Raw genomic sequence first — 25,937 nt, 5'->3', positions numbered from 1 at the left:
ATGCTATTTTGTGGCTATATATTTCATTTTGGTTACCTTAGTAGTAATAGTCAGCTTCCAAGAGTAAGCCTATTTTAAGGGGAGTAGGATGTAATACCCAACCTTTTCTATCATTGTAGACTTAGTTGTTAAAATCTCTATATGACTCTTCTATAGATGTGTTAGCATTTATTTCATAGTTGAAATGCAATACTTTGATATGTTGAGCAATCAATTATGTTAGGTTGTAGCAATTTCCTACTTGCAGTGATGATGCTTTAATTGCTCTTAGTTAGTTAATGAAATTACTTTTATGATCTTCTCATATGGTTTACTATCTTAGAAAGATGTTTGTTATGTCCTCATCATGATGAGATGTTCATGTTAGAATATGATGTTATTTATATGTAGGATTTACTATTATACTTACCTCATACTTGCATGTGTATGGTGTGTGTGTCTATTTTAAATTTATATTTGGTGTGCCTAATATGGTTGAGGTAGGGAGTCAAAGTCACCTACTAGTCGGGATCTACATGATGTACCACTCCCTATCATTTCTTATTTAGCTTAGATATATATATATGCACATGTGCATGTTCATCTTTTATATAGATTTGTAAGTATTAGGCATCGACTTCTTTGAATTGCCAAGATGAGTGTGTTCTAGTATTGCAATAACTCAATGGAAAGAATTGGAATATAATGTTCAAGTCTGATCCCATCTATAGCCTAATTACTTATCTTGAGAAGGAGGACATGTATCTAACTTCCCACCCCTTTTAAACAAGTGATTTATCTTTGCCTGTGTTATTTAATCTTGAGTTTTGGTAATGTTGTTTTTATGTGGATCTGGCTATGTGATTTATTTGGTAAATGGTTGAATTATAAATCATATAATATTGAGAATTATTAAATATTATTTGATTAAAAGAAAATATTAAATAAGAGTATATTTAATTAATAGAAAAGTAATTAAACATGTGCTTTAATATAAAAGACTTAATTTGGAAGTCTAATATGAAAAATTGGTTAAAGAGAAATTAAAATATCATGACATTTAATTATTTATTAATTAATTAAATGTGTTTTAGTTTAAAAGATTTAATTTAAAAATCTAATTTAGAAAATTGTTTAAAGAGAATTATAATATTAAAAGATTTAATATTTAATATTATTTTATTATAATTATTTAATTAATAATAATTAAATTAGAGTTGTAGTTAAATAATGCGGCTTAATAATTATTATTAATTTAAATAATAAACTATGCTTTAAATAGTGCTTGTACTAATTAGTAAAATGGAGGAAAAGAACAAAAATAATATTTTAATTAAATAATCCTTTGACTGTGCATGAAAGGAATAAATAATTAAAATATTAATATTTTAACAAAGTTAGTGGCATTTGAAATATTGGAGAATAAAAACTCTAGTTAGGATTATGGTTCTTTATTAGAGAGTTTGCAGTTCATTTGAGGGACACACAAGTTTTGGAGAGCAAAATTTGAAATTGGAGCAAAAGAATTATTGAAAGTTTCAGAGGATTTGGATTTGCATGCATTCACAAATTGTCTCATATTTTAGCTATGATTCAAAAGTAGGGTTTGAAAACTCATTGTAGAATTTTGTTGAAAGATTTGTCTACTTCATGTCTTATCGGGTACTTGCATAATGCTTAGTAATTTATTGTATTCATTTTTGGATAAAGAATTATGTTATAGATTTTGAAAAGGAAAAACTTATTAATCAAGAAAAGTTGAATGAGGAAAAGAGTAGAAAATTTTAGAAAATTATTATTACTGCATTATTTTAAGAGGCTTTTTACTATAGAAAAAAATTGATTATAGAAAATTGGGAGAAAACAACAAATTGAATAGTTAGGATTTCAACTTTAAATTTTCTTTTAGAACCATGTGATTATCTTGAATTTTCTAAATCAAGATAAATATTCCTCTTTTATCTAACATAATTTGGTTGCAAAATTTATTGAAAAAGCAAAGGATTAATTGAGACGAAAGCATGTTGTAACTAAACTTCTACATCCATGTGAAAACAAATATACTAAATATAGAAAACTAAGTATATTATGGTTGCATGATTTTGAGAGATCAAAAATATGTAAAAAATACTAATTGTATGTTTATTTTTATTTTATAAAAATATAATAAAAATTTTAGATTTATTTAAAAAAATTATGATTAATTATTAATTTTAGAAATTTTTTAAAATTAAATTAAAATAAATAAATCCTGCTTAATTTCTTATGAGTGAGTTTTTAGTATTAATTATTTTTAAAAATCTTACTGAGTTATAACTTGTTATATGTTTATTAATGCAAGTGGAGCTATAAGTTAATAAATATAAAATTGTGTAGATAGTAGTTTTCCAGAATCCATTAGAGTTCTTTGCTATGTTTTATGGGTAGATTGCATTAAAAAAAATTACAGAAATGCTTTGGATCACACTATGTGATCCATCATCAAGGTGAAAGAGCTATAGGAATAGAGTGTGATCCGAACCGTTGATGCAAAAACAATTTAACACAATCTACCCAGCAAATATAGAAAAGAACTCTAATGGATTGTAGAAAGTTCTATAAAATTGTGATTTAGTTATATTTTAAGAGAAGTTATAGTGGAGTTCACTATATAATCATCTAGTTATGAATATTTGAATATTATAAGAGAAATTGTAATAACTTAATTATAATTATAATTTCAAGTTTGAGTTATTTGTAAAGTCATATTGAATTAAAAGAAAAGTAAATATTAATATTAGTCTTAGATAGAAGTCATAGTAATATTTTAGAAATGGAATTGATATCAATATTTAAATCTAATAAAATATCTTTATGTTATTAAGTAAATCATTTATGATTTAAGATTATTTAAATTAATAACATGATAATGTTGCATGATATTTTATATGCACAAAGAGATTTGACATTTAAATACATATTAATTTAAATAAGTATATTAACATAACAAATTATATTAACATGTATATTCTTACTTTATTTCTAAACACATCGTTATGGCTCAATCTAATAGAAGAAAATTATGGAATTAAACCATATGATTGAAAACTATGTGTTTTCTTTTATTCTATTTATAGTCTTGTGATCTTTATTTTTCTGATGGTTTTTTTTGTGAGTTTTTTAGTTGGCTAAGTTAGGATATGCACCAAAGGTATTTTGAGATCTTGTTTATGATTATTTGACTAGGTGTCATGATATATTTTATGATTCAATAAGTATATTAACATAATTTAAATAAGTATATTATCATAACAATTTATATTAACATGGATATTCTTACTTTATTTCTAAACACATCTTTATGGCTCAATCTAACAATAGAAAATTATGGAATTAAACCATATGATTGAAAACTATGTGTTTTCTTATATTCTATTTATAGTCTTGTGATCTTTATTTTTGTGATGGTTTTTTTTTGTGATTTTTTTAGTTGGCTAAGTTAGGATGTGCACCAGAGGTGTTTTGAGATCTCTTTTATGATTATTTGACTAGGTGTCATGATATATTTTATGATTCAATTTGAGATTTATTTTGATGAACATTTATGAGAACTTGGGTTTTGAGATCTAATGTTATTTTCAAGTTGTGTGTTAAGAAACCAAATTTGATCAGCATTACTTTTGTGGTATTAGACATAATTGTGGTTTATGAGTTTTGGGAATGCATGTCTATGGGAGTGGCTTGTAATGGGGTTGGGGCCCAAAGTGACTAATAGTGTAACTCATTGTAAGTTGTGTAGCAAGTGATAACATAGTAATTAAAATACATTCCTCTCTCATGCCTTGAGATAAATTAAAAAGATAGGTTAGAGATTTTACCTTGTCCATGCCTTGAGTACTTGTATAGGCTAATAATGGGAATGGGATGATACATTGAAAGGTGTGACTAGTTTCCTTGTCTTCACAAGAGGGTATTTTGGTTTTGCATAGAGTCACTACAAGGGCATGGTCTTGAAAGACTACCAGGGTAACCTTAGAGTTGGCTCATGTGATGACATTCTATAGTATGTAGCTTGATTCTCCTTCATGATTTTTTTATATTTACCACTAGTAGTGTATTTGTTGGATGTTACTTTTGATAGTGTATTTATTGTGACTTGTTTTTTATTGATTGGATGTCAATTATCATTGACAACTGACTTTTATTGATGAGTGTCAGCTATTCATTGGTGGTGCTTTTATTGTTGGAGTTAGTGATTGGTGGTTTACTTTTATTAATGATAGTTGATATCTATTGATTATTGTGCTCGTGAGACTTGACATTGATTTGGAGGTAGTTGTATCATTATGATTTTGATATTTGATTTGTACTTGGTATTTGTTATTGATTTTGGTATGTTATGTTAGTTTGGATGAGTGCCTTTTCAAGTTTGGTTATCTTTTCTTTATCAGTAGTTTATGTTCCCTTGAGGTAAATTTGGCTATCAGGATTCCTTGCCTAGGATAATTTTATGTTTTGATTATTCGTATGCAGATCATTCACTATCTCTCTTGCACAATGGGAGTGGGAGCCTAATAAGGTGATCATGCAGTTAGGAGGTAGTGACTTTTTACCATTTGGGTCCCCCTCAAATTGGCTAATGTTGGATGTTTGTTGATGTAGTTGCACCATTATCATTCTTGTTCTTATCTTGGAAACTTCTAGTTTAGTTTTGGTATATAAGTTATCATGTATCTTGTATCTTGGTGTACTTGTATCTATTCTTGCATACCATGTGACATGTGTAGCAGATGTTATTCATTAGATGTATTTCATTGTATTATTCATGCTTTTTCTAATTAGATGATGTATATGTTCTTTCTTTATGATCAGGAATATTGTAATTGAGACTTAAACTTATTAAAAACACTTTCTTAAATGTGACTCAACAAGAAGGAATGCTTCAAGAATGAAATCTATATTGTAATTACATTTATGTAAATATTGTGTTTCTGTGTATTGCTTCTACATTGTTTCTTCGATGTTTAAATTTTAAAAAATATATAGTTAAATAAACTTTGTAACATATTAGGTTTATTTCTTCTGAGTTCTCGAGCGGGGCATTACAAAAAAGAACAATACATCAGAATTGGTTCCTAGACCTAAGGGTAAGAATGTTATTGGAACTAAGTGGGTATTTAGAAACAAGATGAGTGAACAATGTGAGGTTGTGAGAAACAAAGAAAGACTGGTATGTAAAGGTTATTCACAGCAAGAAGGAATTGATTTTGGGGAAACATTTACACTTGTTGTTAGAATAGAAGTAGTAAGAATGTTTTTGGCATATGCAACTCACAAGAATTTCAATGTGTATAAGATGGATGTCAAATCATCCATTCTAAATAGTAAACTTGGAGAATAGGTATACATAGAGCAACCTGGTGGTTTTCTTTTGATAGATAAAGGAGACATGGCTTGCAAATTTAAAAAAGTATTGTATGGATTGAAACCAACACCTAGAGCCTAGTATACAAGATGGACAAGAATTTGATAAGTTTTAGATTTGGAAAAGTTAATGCTAGTAGTAATTTGTATTTGAAGGATATTGAAAATGGCTTATTAGTTTTTGAGGTATTTGAGGTTTTCCTATCTACACAGGTTATGAAAATAATCTACCGTATTTACAATTTGGATAGTATTTTACATGCATTCACTAGATAAACAACATAACACTTGTAGTTTTGGGTTTAATTGGCCACAATAGTTGCATATGGTCTTTGTATGAGGATTGCAAAGCTTTGAAGCTTCCCTTGTGTGTTTAATTTTCAATCTTATCAAGATTCGCCATTTTTATTTCTTGTATTAGAAGAAGTTGTGAATCAACATTTTGACTGTTGTTACAAACAAAAAGACAACAAATTAGCAACATGTAATCCTATGGCAGATGTGAAGGGATGCTCAAGGGTTGGTCTACATCCTTGGTGTATTGAGAAACATCACCAATGAGTGGAGTAGTTTATGTATTGAAGATTGGGAGGTAATCACCTTATGCAGCAAGGGAACCCACATTGTAATAAGGTTTCTGAATTATGTCATAAACAATTATAGTCTTGGTACATGGACCATATCTTTTCATTGAATAGTTGGATTCTTGTAGTTTTTGGATATGTTATTTAGAACCAAATTATGCAAGTTATAACCAAAGGGATTGTGAAAATATTGTATATCTCAAAAGTTATGTACGATTGTTTGGAGGTCCATATGAATTCCAGAATGCTGATAAATATAATTTGGAATGTATAAAGAGTCTTGGATATTGTTTGACCATTAGTGGGAAGTAGTTTGAACTATGGTGTTGAAAAAAGAATCCTAGAGGGTGTAAGGTGATGGTGGTGTTGGGTATTGTGTGAGTTCGTTGTTTGGGTATTGTGAAGAGTCCGATGGAGACAATAGAATAGGTGAGAGTGGCACAAGGAATAGGCCATTCACATTGTCTCTAACCTTGGAGAATATAAAGGGATAGCATATGTTATTCTTAGGTAGGCTTGGGAAGAAGCCTAGCCTATTTTGAGAGTTTTTGTATTAAGAAACAAGTATCAGCACCCATCATCTAGTCATTTGATTAAACTGAGGATTTTTTGAATTTACATTGACAATGGGGACAATTGAGAAACATGAAACATGAGGGCATTTATGATTAAGGAAATGATGAAATGCTAGCTTAGGGAGAGAAAAATTCAGATGTCACAAGGGGGAAGTGACTTTATGGAAATCTATAAGAGCAAGATTTTGAGAAGGGAGGGAGAACATACTATCAAAGGAAAGTCAAAAGACTTGATAAACCTCACATGTTACAAGGGGGAAGTGACTTTTTGGAAATCTATAAGAGCAAGATTTTGAGAAGGGAGGGAAAACATACTATCAAAGGAAAGTCAAAAGACTTGATAAATGTCATAGAACAAACTTGAAAACTTCCTAGTCAGAGACAAACAATGTAAATTAACACAACTAGAAATATAATAATAATGTGGGCTAGGAAATACATAACAATAAGTATAACTTTTACCAAGGTAGCTAATTAATGAAATGGCTTAATCTAAGATAAATCACTAAAATGAGCATCAAATTGAAAATACTTAATAATTTTTTGAAATATTTTTTTAAATAAAATGTTGTAATTGATTTTAAATATCAGTTTAACTATTTAATCATGTCTATATTTTTTCTACTTTAATTTTTACTACCTCTTTCTTTTAGGAAATGGTTATCTCCTAACCAAGAATTCATAAACTGTTAAAATAAAATTTTAAAACTATTATACATAAGTACTTGAACCCTAATTAACCCAACTATTTAAACACGACCACTTTGATTTGCATTATTACATCCATATAATTTGTCCTGTAACTATTTTCAATGCTTTGATAGTCTATTTTCTTCTTGACATTAACTAATCATATTGGAATTTCTCTACTAGCATACCTATAACAATCTACAAGACATGCATTGGAACTATTTTAATTACCAAATTATAATAATCACTATCATCATGATTTTATTTGTCAATACCCCTTGATTGTATCCTTAAACAAAATTCTACAAGCTTGCCACAAATCAACTAAATATTGTGTCTTTCCTTTTGCATAGGTGACATTGTTTTAAGAATATAAATCAATTGTTCTATATAAATGTAATATAAGATAAAGCTTCAAAGAATAGAACATGTTATATAACTAAAATAGGATAAATATTATTGAATGAAAAATTAATGTATTTCAAAGTAAAATATTTTTTAATAATTTTAAATATTTATTGAATGGATACAAACATGATAAGAAAATGGTCTTTTTTTTTATACTATCTTCATCAACCTCTATATTTTTTCCTCTCTATAATCTTATAATTTCAATATATCTTGAAAAAATCACACTAATTGGAAAGTAAAGATGAGATGAATAAAGAATTGAAATATAAAATTAAACAACTTTATCATAAGATATCTTTACCAAATAAGATGTACATCTGAAATATTATATTCATAATAATATGAAAAAATAAAATGACATAACAAAAACTTTTGTAAACATTATTTATATTGGGTTCAATAATGATTATTTTCATACAAATACACCACTTAACTACGTCGTACAAACAAAAAATTACTAGCTTCAAGTTTAAACTTTATAATAGACTAGCATGTTGTGTGCTAATAGGAAAGTATATCTTTTAAATTGTAAAAACCAAAAACTAAAATTTATTATTGATATGTTTATTTTCACAAAGGAAATTTTTTAATAATAATAATAGTAATATAGTGTAAAGTTTTGGATCGTGGCAAATTTTGTGAGCACGGATGCTCCTTAGTCCTTGGCTCATAGCCGAAGAGGTTTCAAACACCAATGGGCCCGTATCAGATACCTAAAACTTGTTTGTGGATGGCCTCCATCAAAAGAAAGACAGAAAATGCTTTAATAATAATTATACATTGTATTTATATAATCATAAATATGTAAAATATGAAGTATATCAAATAAATATTTTATTAGTAATTATTTTTATATATTATAAAATATTATTATATAATTATTATAAAAATTTAAAAGCATTTACAAAATTAGAAAATTATCATGACCATTACAAATCTTATGTTAAAAACAACGAGCAAAAATCATTTCATAGATTTAATTTAAAATAACTCAACTTTCAATTTGAAAAGCCTATATTCTAAACCTAATTAACTAACCTTCACTTTTTATGAGAAAACATCACTAACACAACAAAAGCTATTGGGGAGACGCAACAAAAGCTATTGGAGAGACAAAATCTACGTAAAAAATCCTCTAACCAAGCTATAGGTACTAAAAAAAAATGCAATAAAAGAGAAGATTCAAATTGAACTCATTAAACATGTTCCAATACAATCGTAAAACTACATAGAGAACCCAATCCATTATTCAAGAATGATGAAATCACTAGTGAACAAAATTTAGAAAATGCTGAGCAAAATTCTTCAATACTAAAATACTTTCTCTCACAAGATTTATAAGGATATCAAATCCGATTTAATCAAGGGACAAGCTAATCTCCAAACAAAATGCACTAAAGACAAAACACCGAATGTTGAAGTCTTCAAAATGCACCAAAGACAAAACAAAGTCAATTTTTAAAAACTTTCCGAAAGCATAGTGATTTTTTTCTTGTTATCGACAATCATGAAGATCAAATGCTGAAATTTTCAGAAAAATCCATGATGTTTTTGCTTTTTTGAAAATTGGTCAACTATAGAGTTTGTAGGGAGGATAGCCATGTAGGCTTCAAGACATATTGGAAAGTACAAAAGACTACCAAAAGTATTTGAAGGATGCTTAAAAAGATTTAGATGAGAAAGAAATATGAAAACATTTTAGCTAATGACAAACAATACATGACAAATTCATTTAGAGGGTGCAAAGAAATAGCAAAGAGACATGGAAAAAGTGTGGAATATTTATATGAACTGACGAAACTTTTTGATATAAATAATTTAACTTTGAAACAAAGCTCCCACAGGTAATATATTACCCAAATAAATCTGAAGAAAAGAAAAAAATCAGTACTATATGAACTGACGAAACTTTTTGATATAAATAGTTTAACTTTGAAACAAAGCTCCTACAGGTAATGTATTACCCAAATAAACCTGAAGAAAAGAAAAAAATCAATACTAACCTCCACATGGGAAGACATACATTATTGAACTAATACTATATGAACTTCACAAACTTGTAAAGCTAACGATGACAGTTTCACAGAATGCATGGTTTAAGCAGGATATTGAGTAGTGAGCCTCCATTTAGGCCTGGCAAACAGTGGATTTTTTCTGGGAACAGTTAATCCGAACTCTTCCTCCACATCCACCTCGCCCTCCACAGTCCAGTCAAAGCAGTGAAGAAGCTGAGCAAGTGCCAACTCAACAACAGAAACACCCATCGTAATCCCAGGGCATCCTCTTCTTCCCGTTCCGAAGGGCAGCAAATCGAAGTCCTGACCTCTCACATCCTTGTTACTCCCCATAAACCTCTCTGGCTTAAACTGATCGGCCTCCTTCCAAACGTTTTCATCCCTTCCCATCGCCCACACATTCACAAACAACCTCGTCTTTGGCGGAACAAAGTATCCTCCCACGCTGCACCCTTCCATCGACTCATGCGGAATGAGCAGAGGAAGTGGCGCATGCAGTCGGAAAGTTTCCTTCACCACGCATCGCAAGTAATCCAGTTTCACCACGTCACTCTCCTTTACTCTGCAATCTCTGCCAACTGCCGATTCCATCTCTCTCTGCGCTCGTGCCAGCGTACACGGATTCCTCAGCAACTCACTCACTGCCCACTCTATCAATGTCACCGATGTTTCCATTCCCGCGGTTAACATATCCTGTACATTTCCTCAAGTTTATACACCGTATAAAACAATTTGGAATCAGATTTGTAAAAGTAAAGAAGACTTACCAAAATCACGGCTTTGATGTGGCTTCGTGAGACTGCCTGGCTCTCCGTTTCGGCCTTACCGAGCAACACGTCTACCATGTCTTTTACACGATTTTCTTCCTCGGCCTTCCAAGATTTTCCCGACCGACGATGGACGTGCTCGTCAATTACATTTTCAGCGAATCCGTCGAAGGTCTGGTGAACGGCCTGCATGCGACGCCGGAATCCCTGCAAGTCGAGGAAGTCGAGAGAAGGAATGAAATCGCCGATTGGGAAAGCACCGGCCAGAGCAGCGATCTCCTCAGCCATTTCTTTGAACGCATGCCCTCCATCCAATTCGTTGTCGGAGAAAGTCCTGCCGGCAAACATTCTGCACGTAATATTTTGTGTGAGGGAGGAGAGCCTCTTCCTCACATCCACATACTGCTCCCCGTGCCCGCTTTCTTCCCAGATGGAAGCGATCATGGCAGAAACTTCTTCCTCTCTAACGAATCTGAAAGACTCGGTTCTCTTTACCGTGAAGAGCTCAACAGTGCAAAGCTTCCTCAACTGCCTCCAGCACGCCCCATAGGGGCCAAAGGACACGTCTCTATGGTCATACGTTACGTATTTCCCGAATGCACAGTTTGGTCTGGTCGCAAACACCAAATCATGGGTTTTGAGGAAATCTTTCGCCATGGCAGGAGAAGAGATGACAAGGGTGGGGATGGAGCCTAGACGGAGAAACATGATGGGTCCGTATTTCTTTGCCAATGTTGCAAGAGCCTGATGAGGAAGGTTTCCCAACAGATGGAGACTTCCTATGACAGGCCATGGACATGGTCCGGGGGGCAATATCAATGATCTCTTCGTATTTCTCTTCAGCTTATATAGAAAGCAGCAGAAAAGGGAAATACACAAGCCTGCAATCAGTGGAAACCCACGAAACAGCCCCTTTTATCTTAGATGCGCTGGCTTATCATGACGCGACAATACAATTCTATATTAGCTGGCCATTCGTTTCAGAAAACATGGTGCTGTTGTACAGGAATGGTGTCATAAGCAGAATGTGATGATAACGGGAAGGAAAATACTTCTTTTGCATCATCCATTTAAGTGGAAATTCATAGGTGAAGGGGAAGATAAGTGATTAACAATAATTATTTTGCGGAATAAATATATGGAATATTATCTTGTCGTTTAAGTTTGCCAATAATTTAAAGGATAAACTTGTCTTATTGAAATCTATTCTCTTTTTAATAGATAATACATACCGTTTAAAGAGAATTCTAGATAGAAATACATGTGGAATATTAGATTGTGATAATATTTTTTTTTATCTTACAAAAATTATTTTTTTATTTCATAGATATTTGTTTTCTTATAAAAAATTAATAATTTCTTTTCAATATCAAAATATCTATTGTGATTTGTTTGTATGTATGTACATATTGAAGTTAGGATAAGAACAAAATCGGATAAAGTGATAGTCATTGATTCAAATGATATGTCTTTAAATAGACACCACAAAAATTAATATAGTTTTAATTATGCATAACTAACATCAAAATTATCATATCAACTAACTAATTATTTATGTAATGTACAATATGTCAAGATTCCCTCCTTATTAGTACTTGTCATAAAGCAATACTATTGTATATTGTAATGATTCTCCACCAATTATAACAATTTACTATTATTATTTTAAAAATAAACATCCTTCTAGCAAAGTTGAAATTTATAGTTTTGAATTTTTCTATTTTAACAAAATATGTCTTATAAGGCCACTTTTTATTGGATGACAAAATCATTCTATAAAAAAATATGTTTCTTCCTATAAGCTTTTTCATTTGGAAGTTTACTTGTTGATGGTTTTCAACATAGAAATTTCTATTTCTATGAAGATTACCATAATAATTATTTTCTTAATTATGAGACACAAGCTAAGGTTAAGTATAATAACAATTTATTATTAGATTTCTATTTCAAAAATTGTTAAGTTTATTTTTTAAATTTCAAAAGCAATATCAATTTTATTATATTAATATTTTCTATATTATTTCATTTTTTATTTAAAGGTTGTACCAAGTAGCTCTTACATTATAAATCGCATTAAATATATATTTTTTTTAAATGTGTTGAATTTATCATTCAATTCATTTGTTAAATCTCTCAAAATTAATATCCAATAGATAAACTTAAATGTGTCTATTCTAATGCAAAAAAGTTTAATCTATTTAAAATATTTTTTAATAAGTTAATGTAAATTATCTATTTGCTAAATCATTTTTTTCATTTAGCTTACTTTTTAAAATAAAATATTGCAATTTTCAATCTAATATTGTAATATTATTAAACTAGTAATGATATGTAAATCTTGTTCTCTTTTCTTAATATAATTTTTATTCCAAATAAAAACTATATTTGTATAATAAATTATTTTTTATAAAATATTTTTATTACTTTTTCTTAAGTAGCAATTAATGATTTGTATTTCTACCAATCAATACCTATTATTTTTTTAAATAGTGATCTTATTCGCTAAAATAATTGAAGTCTTATATATAGATTTTCAAGATTCAACACCTCTAAAGAAAATGATAATAGTATATTATTTACCATACTTTTTCACCACTTTTTTTCAACTATATGTAAATCAAATTATTTTTTTTATTATATATAAGTTAAATAAAAAATCTTTGTACAATTACTTCTTTTATTTAGACTATTTATGTTAAAATTTTATGTTGTTATAACAAAATTATAACATATATTATAATTTAAAATATATTGTATTTATAACTATGCACCTTAAAATAAAATTAAGATTGTTGTTATATTTTTTTTTAAAATTATAAACTTTAATAAAATTACAATTCAATTTACATATAAAATTATAATTATAATTTATTAAGGCAATTACTTAGCCATTATGTGGGACTTGTTACTTCCTACTATAGGAGGAATACTTATGCATTCACCAAATCTATTAAAGTGAAAAGAATCAAACACTAAACATTTACAATTAAATAGATTGACTAACTTTCCTATTGTTCGATATTTCATGATATTGCAATGTTGCATTTAGAGTCGGCATGGATTGATCAATTATAGGTGCTCATAAATACTTAGAGACTATGGTGATGTTGTTGAATGGATTCATATCATATTGACATTACCTGTGTAGTGGGAACTTCTTAATGCATAAATGGTAGATTGGTTTTGAGGCTTGACACTATATTTTACAGGTTTTATATGTTGATGATTTTGAATTCATGTCGTATACCTTGCAGGTATTAAAGTGAGAAAAATTAAGTTTAAATGGGGCACATGGCCTTGTTGAGTAACTCAACGGATATCAACATGTATCTCCTCAAGTGGTAGATTGTTGGAAATGACTTGTATGTATAGTGCTCACCCTACAGGTGACTATTATGTATAATGGTTGTTTAGGTCATCTAACGAGAGTGTCTAATGCCAAAGGGAGTGACCTAATGCCGAAGGGAGTAACTAAAGCCAAAGGGAGTGATTCGATCCTAAAGGGAGTGATTTGATGCCAAAGGGAGTGATTTGATGCCAAAGGGAGTGGCCTAATGTTGAAGGAAGTGCTTGTAATTGAAGGGAGTACCTACAACCAAAGGGAGTGACCCAATGTTGAAGGAAGTATCTGAAGCCAAAGGAAGTGACTTGATGTCGAAGGGAGTGTCTAAGACCAAAGAGAGTGACCCAATGCCAAAGGGAGTTTCTTAAATTAAATGGTCTTAAGGCCTTCTAGGCCTTCTCAATACTTGATTCTAGCATATTTTGGTTAATTAGGCTCTTTCTTGCATAGTGATCCTATTGTGTGAACCCTTGAACAACTTTTGGTATTTGTATAAACCAATTGTTTCATGAGGTCACAGGGATCTAGTAGTCTCCTAGGGTCATGTTAAAGGTCTTAGGAAGTGTTAGAGTCTCTTAGAAGTTATGTTAGAATCACAAAATCAAAATAAACTGCATAATCATGACAATAATGCAACATTTACCTTATTTTAATAACTTTTGTTTGTAATAGGTTCCCTCCAATAGTCACAACCTTCAAATTTCAGTTGGACCAATTGGAGGAAGGTCTTCATAAGCCCTTACAAATGGGTGGAAGACATATAATGTAATATCTTGCTTTTGAATCAATAAAAGCTACCATTTTTCTTGCAAAAACTCTATTTTTTGCTTATTGTATGGTCTGTATGGATTTGGTGGATTGGAGGGTTAGGTTTTATCAAAGCTCAAGGAGTTACCTTTCCAATGAGCCTACTCTGAGCTTCTGAAATGCTAGGAGTTTGGAGATATAAGGATGTTTGCTAAACTTGGTTACAAACCCTAACCACCTAGGGTTTTAGAGAAAAATGGCAATATCTCCCATTTCCACCGTTGGAAAAATCAAACTTTCAGGGGAATGGAGATTGTCAAGTGTATTTTAGGATTTTGGAGGTTTCAAGGCAGGGGTAGATGGTGGCCGTATAGTATAAGCAAAAATGAGTTGGCATCTTCATGTGACAACTCTACTGCATACTGAGATTTGCTGAATTGCATGCGTTAGGGTTTGAGCCAGTGGATGAAATCTTGGAATCCTTCTATTTTTGACCCAACCTAACCATTCCTTGTGTTGGTTTTGTATTACACCTTTTATTTCTAGTGGTTCCTTTGTAAAAGTGACCAAATTGGGGCGATTAGGCCTGTAATGGTTTGCTATTTTGGAAGGTTGAATTGTGGAGCTAGAATCTGTCTTTTTGGGTTTTGGTTAAACTCAATAAAGGGTGTTTAAAATGGAAATTTGTTCCTAGGTTCCTTTGGAGGATTTTTCACTTATAGCACAAATTGCCTTTGGAAGGTCTACTAGGCCTAATGCTGCATTACTAGGATAGAATAGTGAAAGTTGGGTTTGGATTTCTATTTGGAAGTGATGCCTTGTTCTTTTGCACTTTTGTTCAACCCCAAGTATGCTGATAGATGCAAAATGTGTGAACCCACCATTTGAGGATAAGAAGTCAAGTCTTGTTAAACCATAGTTGCATGGATTAAGGAGTGGTCCTTTAAATCTTGTCTTATGCAAAGGTGCAAAAGTTGGGTATTTCTCTTGCCATGTTAGGTTGGTAATTAGCATATCCTAGGATTGTTTTTGTTAACCCTTACCTCTGCATCAAAACCAAAGGGAGTGACCCAATGCTAAAGGGACTGACTCGATGCCAAAGGGAGTGACCTGATGTCGAAGGGAATTTCTAAGGCCAAAGGGAATGACCATCAAATGGAGGAGTGACCATTGGGATTATCAAATGGAGGAGTTCCAAGGTTGCCAGTAACTATTTTGTTTTGTGATAGTTAATACACTAGATTGCATAATATTTGTAGTGTGTATAAATTATTTCATATTTTGTTGGGATATGCATGGTGGAAGTCAAGTTGATTGTAACATAATTTGGGTCCGTGCAAGAATCTATAGTTCATTATATGTAATATTGATTACTATAACACAAAGAAATTGCTTCGGTTATTGGGTGGTGCATTTTTCCTGAAAGGGTTTCCATGTTATATTTGGTCTCCTTCATTTAATTTTTGTGCATCATATTTTGTATGTTTTTTTTGCTTATCTCAATGTTCTGTAGGAGATTTGAGATATTTCTTATATCTCCCTTAAATTGGCATTAGGAATTCATTTCCACATGTAGCCTTCCTAACAAATAGAGAATGTAATTTAAGAAGGCATAAATTATTGTTTGCTACAATATATGAACTAATGCTATTGATTTATGAACAAACACAAATATGTAACTCTAAAAAATTTACGTGAAATGAAAAAGCTCCTTTCTAAGATTATATTTCAGAGTTACACACAAAAATACATTTATATCCAATAATTCCAATAAAAAATTGACATAGACCTAGTTATGGAGACTTGATATACAACAAGTAATAGTTAGATTTTGTGCAGAGAAGATAAATATAAATATGAATTTTACCCATACAAATAAAGATAAGCATAAATCAGCTTTTATGCATGGATGATGGGAGATGAGTCTCAACATAGAGAAGAGAAATTATTGTTGATTCAACATGCAACATCATGTAGTTAGACTTTGAACGATCACAAAATCATGGCATTTTTCATGTGGCTATCTTGAAAACTAATGCACCTTTAATAGAAAAAACATACAAAAGTGAATAAAAGAGGTAGATGAGGGTGAAAAATATGTATGGTGTTACATGAAGAGCATCTACATGATATTACTCAAGAAAATCCAAAATTTTGACTTAAGAAATCTTATTACAAATTTCAAGTGTGATCTCAAGAGTGAGAATGAGAAAATAATTATGTACCAAAGAATTTGGTGTTTGCAACTAAATTCTTAATTCAAGTAAAAGTTCTTATTCCATGCAAAAATATATATATATTTGTCTACCATTGTATACATATTCACCTGCAAAATGCTAATTTCTTCAAACTATACATTTCAATAAAACAAAATTGTTGTGGTTTGAAAATTCATCCACATATTGTTACCATCTACAAAACACATTTTTCTTTTTCTTTAAAATTCTCTTTAGTGATTAGAGTGTTGTTGGCAAAGGAAGAGCCCAGATGGTTAAACATTTGCTTCTCTTCCTCTACAACTTGAAGATTAAGAAGCATGTTGCTATTTTTGAGAGTTTGTCATCATTAGCTATTATTACACAAGACAATTATTTATCGACCATATTTTGTAGGGAAAAAAGATATGACATTTTTCATTGGTGTGTAGTGAACAATTTAAACTAGAGTGTACTTATATAGAAAAGAAATAGTCAAATGATTAAGTATATTGACAATGTAATATTAAATTATTGTAACCCAATATGTGGATGTAGTTTGTTTTATGAAAATACTTATATTAATTGATTAGTTGGAAAGTCCAATTTAAAAAACATATTCATTATGAATTTTTTCTAAAGAAAAATAAAATAATTTAATGGTTTATTGATTGTAAAAGATATTCCATATTGAATTTTATTTCTATTCTTATAATAACCAACAATCTATATGTAAATGATTAAAATCATTCCTAGTTATTTAAATAGAATAATCACATAAATATGTGAATGATTAACTTTAAATATCTAAATAAATTTATTTGTTAGTAAAATCTTGAACAACAATAAAATCTGCCTAATATTATTTAGGGGTTGCCAAGACCCAATTACCGACAGGGGGTCTGATATTCATTATGGTTTTTGTCATAGATACCTCCCAGATACTATTTTTTAGTCTAAAAAATGAAAACACATGTAGTAGTAATAGATCTCATGTGTACTGATTGTCATTTATTTTTTAGCTTTTTTGGTTGGTAAATAGCACATTTGTGTAACCACTATTGGGATATTTCATAAAAGACATTTAGATGCAAGTATTGACAATTTTTAGTGAGTGACTATTAGTGCATGAAGATAACATGTATTAGGTGAACATTTTGAAATGACACTTTCAAACCAATTTGGGCTCCACGATCCTCACACAAAATCCAATACCGAAAAGTTGAAACCTTAGCTTTAATCACTTCACTCACCTAAACAAGGACGCATAGCGTCTAGTTCCTGCCAATGCAGAAATTGATTTAAATTTTATAGTCAAATTGTCACCTATTGTTATTATTGTATGAAGTATACACTTAAACTACAAATTTGACTTTTGAAAATTTTGTTTTATTTGCAATTGCAATAGTAAAGTGGTTATTATGCATTTTCTCATAGTATATTTAACAAATATATATAAATGCAATAAATTTAAAAAATTTGCCAATAAATTAAATGTCATATGTTACATGACTACCATGCCAAAAATGACATTGAGATTAGCTTAACCAAAGTGAAAAGGGGAGAATTTAGTGATTTTCTAGGTGTCATGAAATGAGGACCAAAATTACTACTAAATATCTAAAATAAATTAGAGTAAATGTTATTTTTATAATACATTAAAAACATAACTACTTTTAATAATATATTTATATTAAAAATTTGAAATTTTTTATAAACTTTCTTAAATATATGCTAATTTTATTTTTAAATAAATATTTTATATTGCAAGTATAAATGTAACCAATGTTTTTTTGTAAAATGATTATTCACAAATCTATTTTCTTTTTATTAATTTAAACTTAAATTTTAGATTAAATTATAAAATATCTATATAAAATCTAATAAGATTATTAAAATTAGATCTTAATTAAATTCTAAATAAATTAGATAAATAACCTAAAGGAATTACTAATATTTTTAAAGAATCTATGCATATATTCCTAAGAAAACTAATATAAAGGATTTGAAGTTTTTTTTTTTTTTAATTCCTTCAAGTTTGAAAATAAAATACATTCACTTGGTAAATATCATTTCTTATTAAAGAATTTGAAGATATTATAGTCATTATAGATGGTTGGTACATATTTATTATTTTGATGTAGATGGTTTTAATTAATTTTTTATGGAAAGTTACATATATTTAAGTGAATATCATCTCTTATTAAAGTACTTGAAGATATTCATAGATGGTTGGTACGTATTAATTATTTTTATTTTAATAATTTTAATTAAAATTTTTGAGAAAGTTCTATGTATTTAATTGAATATCATCTCTTATTAAAAAAATTGAAGATATTCATAGACATTGTAAGGTGGTTGGTACATATTTATTATTTTTATTTTAATGTCAAGTCACTTGTCATTTTCACAATAGTGGAATACTTTTCAAGTGATTTTTTATTTTTGTGAACAAAAAATCAAAAGTGAAACACTACTGCAACATACATTAGTGAATGAGATTGTAGATAAATAATTTATCTTGAATTTTGAAAAAACTAATATAAATTAAAACTATATAGTTTCATAAAGTTTTTGAAAAAGAAATTGTTTTGATTGGAGAATCAAATAAAAAAGTTGCATTCAATGAATGCTACAGTATCCTACCATCGCAGGAACTAAAAATACAATAAAAAAATCCTAGAAATAGGTGAACTTAGCCCTAATACTAGTAAATGTTTTTCCCCTACATGTTCTTGAAACTTCTTATACAAAGCTTGTAGATGGGACTTTTCCCGAGTGGATACATACACGAGTTTTGCAAAGAGATGTAAAACCCAATGAAAATCTTATGTACGATAATCATATTGACAGGCCTACTTTTACCTTGGTTATTTTTAGACTCGACCTTCCGACAACAAACATCCCCATCCGGAAGTCAGGGGAGTTTTTGTCGTCTTTTTAGCACGCGTACGGGAAGGCCATTCTCCATTCTAGCCGTGATCATCGCAATATACTTGGGATTCCAGTTGCCATCAACCTCTACCCTCAACTCTTCTATAACACTCGCAGCGATCATCTTCATCTGAATAAACGCCGTCTGTTTCCCCACGCAAATTCTCGGCCCTGCCTGGAACACTGGATATTTGAATGCATCGTGTGCCACAAATTCTAGCGAACCGTTCTCCGTCTTGCTGAGCCATCTCTCCGGCTTGAATTCCAAACAGTCGGAGCCCCAGATGCTCTCCATCCTCCCCATGGCGTAAGGGTGGTATATCACCCGCATCCCCTTCCTCACCACCGTCCCGTCCGGCAGCACATCGTCTTGCAGTGCCTGCTTCGTGTCTGACGGCACGGGCGGGTACAACCTCATCGACTCGCACAGAGCGGCCTGTAGATACTTCATCTTCTTCAACTCCTCGTATGAGAAACAGCAACCAGTGCTCTCTTCTCCTTCTCTAACAGCGACAAGGCCCGTGATTTCTTCATAGATATTCTGCTCGACTTTTGGATGAGAGGAGAGGAGCCAGAAGAACCACGTGAGCGCCGCAGAAGTCGAGTCCCTGCCCGCCAAGATGAAGCTTATCACAATATCTCTCACGAAAAAATCATCCGAGCCCTTCCCAGCCGCAACACCGCTCTCGTGAGCAGAAAGAAATCTGGACAAGAGATCTTCACGCTGCGGCCCGCCATGAGAGTGAAACATTTCCTTCTTCCTCGCGTCGATAACGTCTTGAGCGAAGTTGTGAATGGTGTGGATCGCGTGGCGCAAGCGTTTCTCGGAGCCGACGTTGAAGAAGCGCTTGATCATCCAAACGAAGGGCAGGGGATCGGTGAATCTCTGGAGGCTTAAATTGGTGGCGACTTCAAATGCGTCTGCGAATTCTGAAAAGGGGAGAGAAATGTGGAGGCAAGCCGGGTCCATGCCGAAGGCCACCTTGCAAATGTTGTCGAAGGCGAATCGCTGGAAAATGTCCTGCAAATCCACCCGATCGCTCTTCCCAGACACGTGTCTGAGGAGTGGGAGGAGGCGATCAGTGATCTCGCCCTGCACGCTCTCTGTTATGAAGTCGCGCAAAGAGTTGGTGCCGAACTCGTAACTGGCGACTCTCCTCTGCAATTTCCAGGCCTCGCCGTCGGCGTTGAAGATTCCGGTTCCGAGCAGATCGTGCAAGCGGAGGCGGAAATAGTTGCCCTTCGGATAATTGTGGAAACGGGTCTTGAGCAGGTGCTCCACATTGGGTGGATCTGCTGTGATGACTACCTTTGTTCCAAGGCGCTGAAAGGTGATGGTGTTGGAAGGAGCGTGTCTGAGAATTTCTGTTAGCCATTCTGGGATCCGACTTCTGTTCCTCCAGAAAGCAAATAATGAGCCCACAATTGGATACGATGCAAGTACGGTATTATTGGGTTTCTGGCCTAGGATCATGTAGATTATGTAACCAATTGCTAACGCAAACGCAAGGGCAAGGGCAGGAAAGCTCAACAGAGACAGCATGGCGAGAGATAATCGAGAAATGCTCTTCGACATCTTTTGATTGATCTGAATGGTTTTCGCTTGCCTTGTTTTCTCAGAGGTTGAACTTGCACGGTGGGCGGGCGGAGTTTCCCGATGTTACGTAACAACAGTAAACATAGTTGTCGTCAGCCTATCGTGCTCCCCGGCATTGCTGTCTTTTGCCCACCGTACGTGGTTATCAAAGTGAAAAATAATACAACCGAGGAATACGCGTCATATGAAAGAGAAACGTGTCTTCTTTAGCAAACGTCTCCATCAATCATATTTGCTGGTACTGGCTAAATGGTCGAATATTTGTTCCATCACTACAACTTCCATCTCCCTTCCGTCTCCAAGCGCCTCCTGCAGCCCCGTAAAGACACTTATCATTTATCATTTAATATAATGCGCTCACTTAGAGTTTGGAATGTTTCTTTTTTTAAATGGGAAGAAATTTTCGATTATATTTTTCATGAAATATGTTAATACATTTAAATATTCTTATTCTTTACATATGTGATAATTTAGAAATTAGAAATCTTTATTATTAATTTTATTTTTATTTTTTAATTATATTGATTCATTTTATATTATAGTTAATATAAAGTAATTTATAATTAGTATATCGATATTTAATTTGGTCAAAACATTTGTCAATTAGATTTTTAAAATTTTTTTATTATGTTTCTTTTTTCAAATATAATATTATTTGATTTGAATATTTACTTTTTCTAATTTCAAATTGAAATAAAATTTAATATTAGTATTAGTTTATTGAGCAATTTTAAACATTACAAGAAGAAAAAGAAAATGTAATGAAATTAAAAAATTTTAACAAAAAATATAATTATTGTATTAAAAGAAATATATTTATGATAAATTAATTTTTTAAATTTTTTTATAAAAATATTTTAATATTTTTAAATAAAGAATAATTATTAGATATATTTTACAATTCAAATGTTTTATTGATTTTATAGAAATATAGATTTGTTTATTGGTTAAGAATTTAAAATCTTATTTATTTTAATTTGGTTGATTTTTGTTAGTTTCTAAATAAATAAAATAAATATAATAATTAACTAAATTAAAAATCATAATTCCAACAAAACCTCATTATTTTTTAATAACAATAAATAAATTGTATGTTAAAAAAAAAAAAAAAAACATATCAAACATTATTAAAGTAATAGAAATAATATATTTATTAAATTACTATTATTAAAATATAAATCTCAGTATCCACATAAGTAAATTATTGAGATAAAAATAATATTGTTGAGATGAAAAAACCTATTTTTAAGATAAAGTCTTCTTTTCTTTTTTTCATATTATTACAAAGGCACCTAAACATTACATATGATTACTTTATTGCCCATAAATATATATATAAAGACTTCCATACCTAACTAATCTTTGTCTCTATAAAGACAACTTTATATCCATGCAACCTCTATTCCTTTTCACAACCCCACAATGCAAATGGCCATAAGGTTAGCCTTGTAGAGATAGATAATTCAATTTTAGAGATTGTCTCGTACAAATTCCTTTTCTTACTATTTGGATTTTTATAGATAATTGCATGTGGTCAATCTTGTGAAACACATTAGGACTTGAAAGAGATTGCAATTATGTCTATAAGAATCTTTATCTAACAATTTTAAAGAAAAAAAAAAAGAGAGACCTTTTGAAATCATTTGTATTTGTACATTGAAAATTTAATAAATTTTTATCTTCATATATAAATTCCTGAATTCAATAAATTTTCTATTTATCTATATATAATTTAAAATTTGTTTCTAAATTCTATTTCAATTTAAAATTAGAAAAAAAAAAATCAAATAATAGAAAAGAAACATAATAAAATTTTGAAAAAATTAATTAATTAACTTTTTGATCAAATTAAACATTGATATACTAATTACAAATTACTTTAAATATTGATTATTATATTAAATGTCAATTCGATCTAATTAAAAAAAAATTAATAGCAAATGTTTCTAATTTCTAATTTATTATACACTAATACAAATGTAAAGAATAAGAATATTTATTATATTCAAAATAATAAATATTTAAAAAATTCTAACATTCCATTTTTTAAAAAATATTCCAATGTAAATGAGCGCATTATATTAAATGGTAAGTGTTGGAAGGAGCTTGGAAGTTCGGTGATGTTCATTAAAAAAACACATCGCACCCATTGTTTAGTTAAAATTAAAAATAATAAATCTACCACAATTCCCAACTTGTTAAAAAGTACTTTTTTCTAACAATTACAAAGGAGACAGAAGTTGTAGTAACAAAACTGACGACACTGCTATGACCAGGTGCAAATATTTGGCCATTTAGCTAGTGTCGTAGTTGCTTAGTTTGGTTTTATACTTAAATTTAAACACTAGAGTGTTCCTATGGAGAATTAAGATTGTAGAAATAGGATAATATTAAATCTTTTCCTATTTTTATGGGGCAATTATTATTTAGGGAATGAAAATAAGCTATGAAGAAAAAGGGGAGCTCAAAATAAAATTGAAAAAGCTCCATTTGTCATCATAAATTGACTTCCCTCCCTTTTTTGTTTCTATATTTTATTTAAGTTTTTTAATCACTAAAATGTCTATTCAAATTTTTATTTAAAAAATTAATATTAAAATGATTAGCAACAATATTAGCAGCTGCATGGGACCATAAATTGCCCAAAATACTCCTAAAAATACTAAGCAATGACTACTAGGCAAATTAAGCCTAGCAGTTGGATGAGGCCTTGCTCTTAGAGAGAATAAAATGGGTTAACTTATTAGTGTTAGCCAAATACTTTTTCATTTTAAAATTATTTAAAAATTGTAGGGTTATTGGAAGAATAATTATCATTCAGAGTTTGGAGTAGAAATGATATGCCATTGGGAGGATCATGTTCATTCTATAATAATAATAAAATCACAACAATTTTTAATTAGACTAGAGATGATTGAGGAGAATATGCAAAGACGAAAGAGATGGAATACATTGATGAAGACGGAGGAGGATATGAAGAAGAAAGGGCTCTAAGATTTTTTTTGAGGAAGAAGAGAATAAAGTTATGAAATAAATAGTTTTAAAAAAAAAAATTGGAAAGTTAATTGAGAATGTGTCTGAGGAAGTTGAGTCACACCCATAAATTCCTGCAAAGTCATTATTCATGATGTATAAAGGTCAAATTTTAAATTGAACCTTCCCCTTAAAAAAATACCCAATGTCCTCACAACCTTATGATGATATAGAGGGAGAAGAGGAAACTGATGAGGTGGTTGGTGGATTGAAGGCATTAAATGATTATGAAGGAGTGAATAAGCTATTAAGCTCAAGTTGTTTCAACTAGTGCATCAAGATGATAACAATGGCTATGAATACCATCTCTCTAATTACACTCGACCTATAGACAACACTAATGAAAGGGAAGCCACATCTTTAAGATTTATAGAGACTGATAACTTCATTAACACTCAAGAGTTCAAAGATTTTTGGTTAAAAATGAAAATGAAGGAAATTGAGAAAAGAAGAAAAATGAATCTGTTTGGTAATAATGAGTCAAAGCAAGAGGAGATTATAAATTAGAATTTCAAGGAAATGAAATTTGATGAAGTAAAAATTACCTCTAGAGAAGCAAGATAAAAGGTAAAGAAAAGTGATATGTTGATTGTTCTTTGGATAACTTTAATACAAGTATAAATTTATTGGATCAAGCGAGGGAATAGGATGACCCCACGATGCTTGTAGAAATTAACTATGAGGAGGGGGTAAGTGGAATTGGATATAATCTTCAAATTGAAGCACTTGAAGCATATGTCACTTTTAAAAACAACAGTCAAATTGAATTTTAGGATATGGTGAAAGAGACAAATGGAACTTCCATATTATAGACCATGAAGAAGATGTCCCCATTAGAGATGACCTTGTCACTGTGTTTTATTTTCGAGGTAAGTATTTTTTTTTTTCTTTGTGAAAAAACTATCATGTTAGAATGACAAAAGGTTGAATATCATCTCCAATCGCACACACAATGCAAGAAAATGTGATTTCTACTTATAAGCTTTTTCTTTAATGAAACCACAATTTGCATGCCTCTAGAAAATTCAAAGATGACCAATTGTGGAATTGAATGCATTCACTATCATTTAGTTTATTCACTATCTAAAATATACACAACGACACCAACATGTTAATTAATTATTGGAGAGCTATAGAGTGGACTTCTTGCCAAATATAGCTTGGGATTCATTAAGCGTAATTTCAAAATAGTGTTTGTTATCCAAGTATAGTTGGACTAGTCGATAAGAAACACATCTCTAGGAGAAACATTGTTGGAACCAAGGACAAAATAATAGAGATAGATAAGGTACAAATATTTATTTTCAACCCACAAATTTAAGCTACATAATTATTATAACAAATTTGAAAATTGATTGTTTGCTAGTGATTTATTCCATTTGCTATTGAGCAAGAAACCTATTTCACCCATGTCATTGTAGTTTATTACATATCTATTAAACATGTCATGATTGATCTAATGTTAAATTTTTTATCAAAGTGAAATCTTCAATATTCAAACTATTGTTTATTTTAATTTAGGAACATATAATGATGAAGAAGTAGTCATGGACTCATATGGCCTGACTTCTCCCAAGTATTAGGGAAAAAATATTTTGTCTCAAATGATTTAGAAATAGTTTTAATATTTAATCTTTCAAACATCAATGTGTATTTTGTTGGAA

General features: G+C 30.5%; 1 protein-coding gene and 1 pseudogene across 2 annotated transcripts; both read right to left on the bottom strand.

The window, feature by feature from the left end:
- Window positions 1-9,537: 9,537 nt before the first annotated feature.
- On the bottom strand, window positions 9,538-11,490 carry LOC149552962 (cytochrome P450 71AU50-like). The gene is made up of 4 exons (XM_089790267.1): window positions 11,397-11,490; window positions 10,425-11,305; window positions 10,131-10,350; window positions 9,538-10,085 (listed from the first exon to the last, which is right to left on the bottom strand). Exons 1-4 carry the CDS (start codon window positions 11,488-11,490, stop codon window positions 9,739-9,741), a joined length of 1,542 nt encoding a protein of 513 aa, XP_089646393.1. The 3' UTR covers window positions 9,538-9,738.
- A 7,790-nt stretch (window positions 11,491-19,280) lies between these two features.
- Window positions 19,281-21,624, bottom strand: LOC149552961 (cytochrome P450 94A1 pseudogene; annotated as a pseudogene). Its single transcript, XR_016352999.1, has one exon. The product of XR_016352999.1 is annotated as a cytochrome P450 94A1 pseudogene (transcript).
- Window positions 21,625-25,937: the final 4,313 nt, after the last annotated feature.

Source organism: Cupressus sempervirens, chromosome 6 (assembly GCF_028749045.1).
Source record: "Cupressus sempervirens isolate cs-2001-9-10 chromosome 6, ASM2874904v1, whole genome shotgun sequence".
NCBI classification, from domain to species: Eukaryota; Viridiplantae; Streptophyta; class Pinopsida; order Cupressales; family Cupressaceae; genus Cupressus; species Cupressus sempervirens.
The sequence above is the reverse complement of the archived record's forward strand: the minus strand, read 5'-3'. Positions and strand labels throughout refer to the sequence as shown.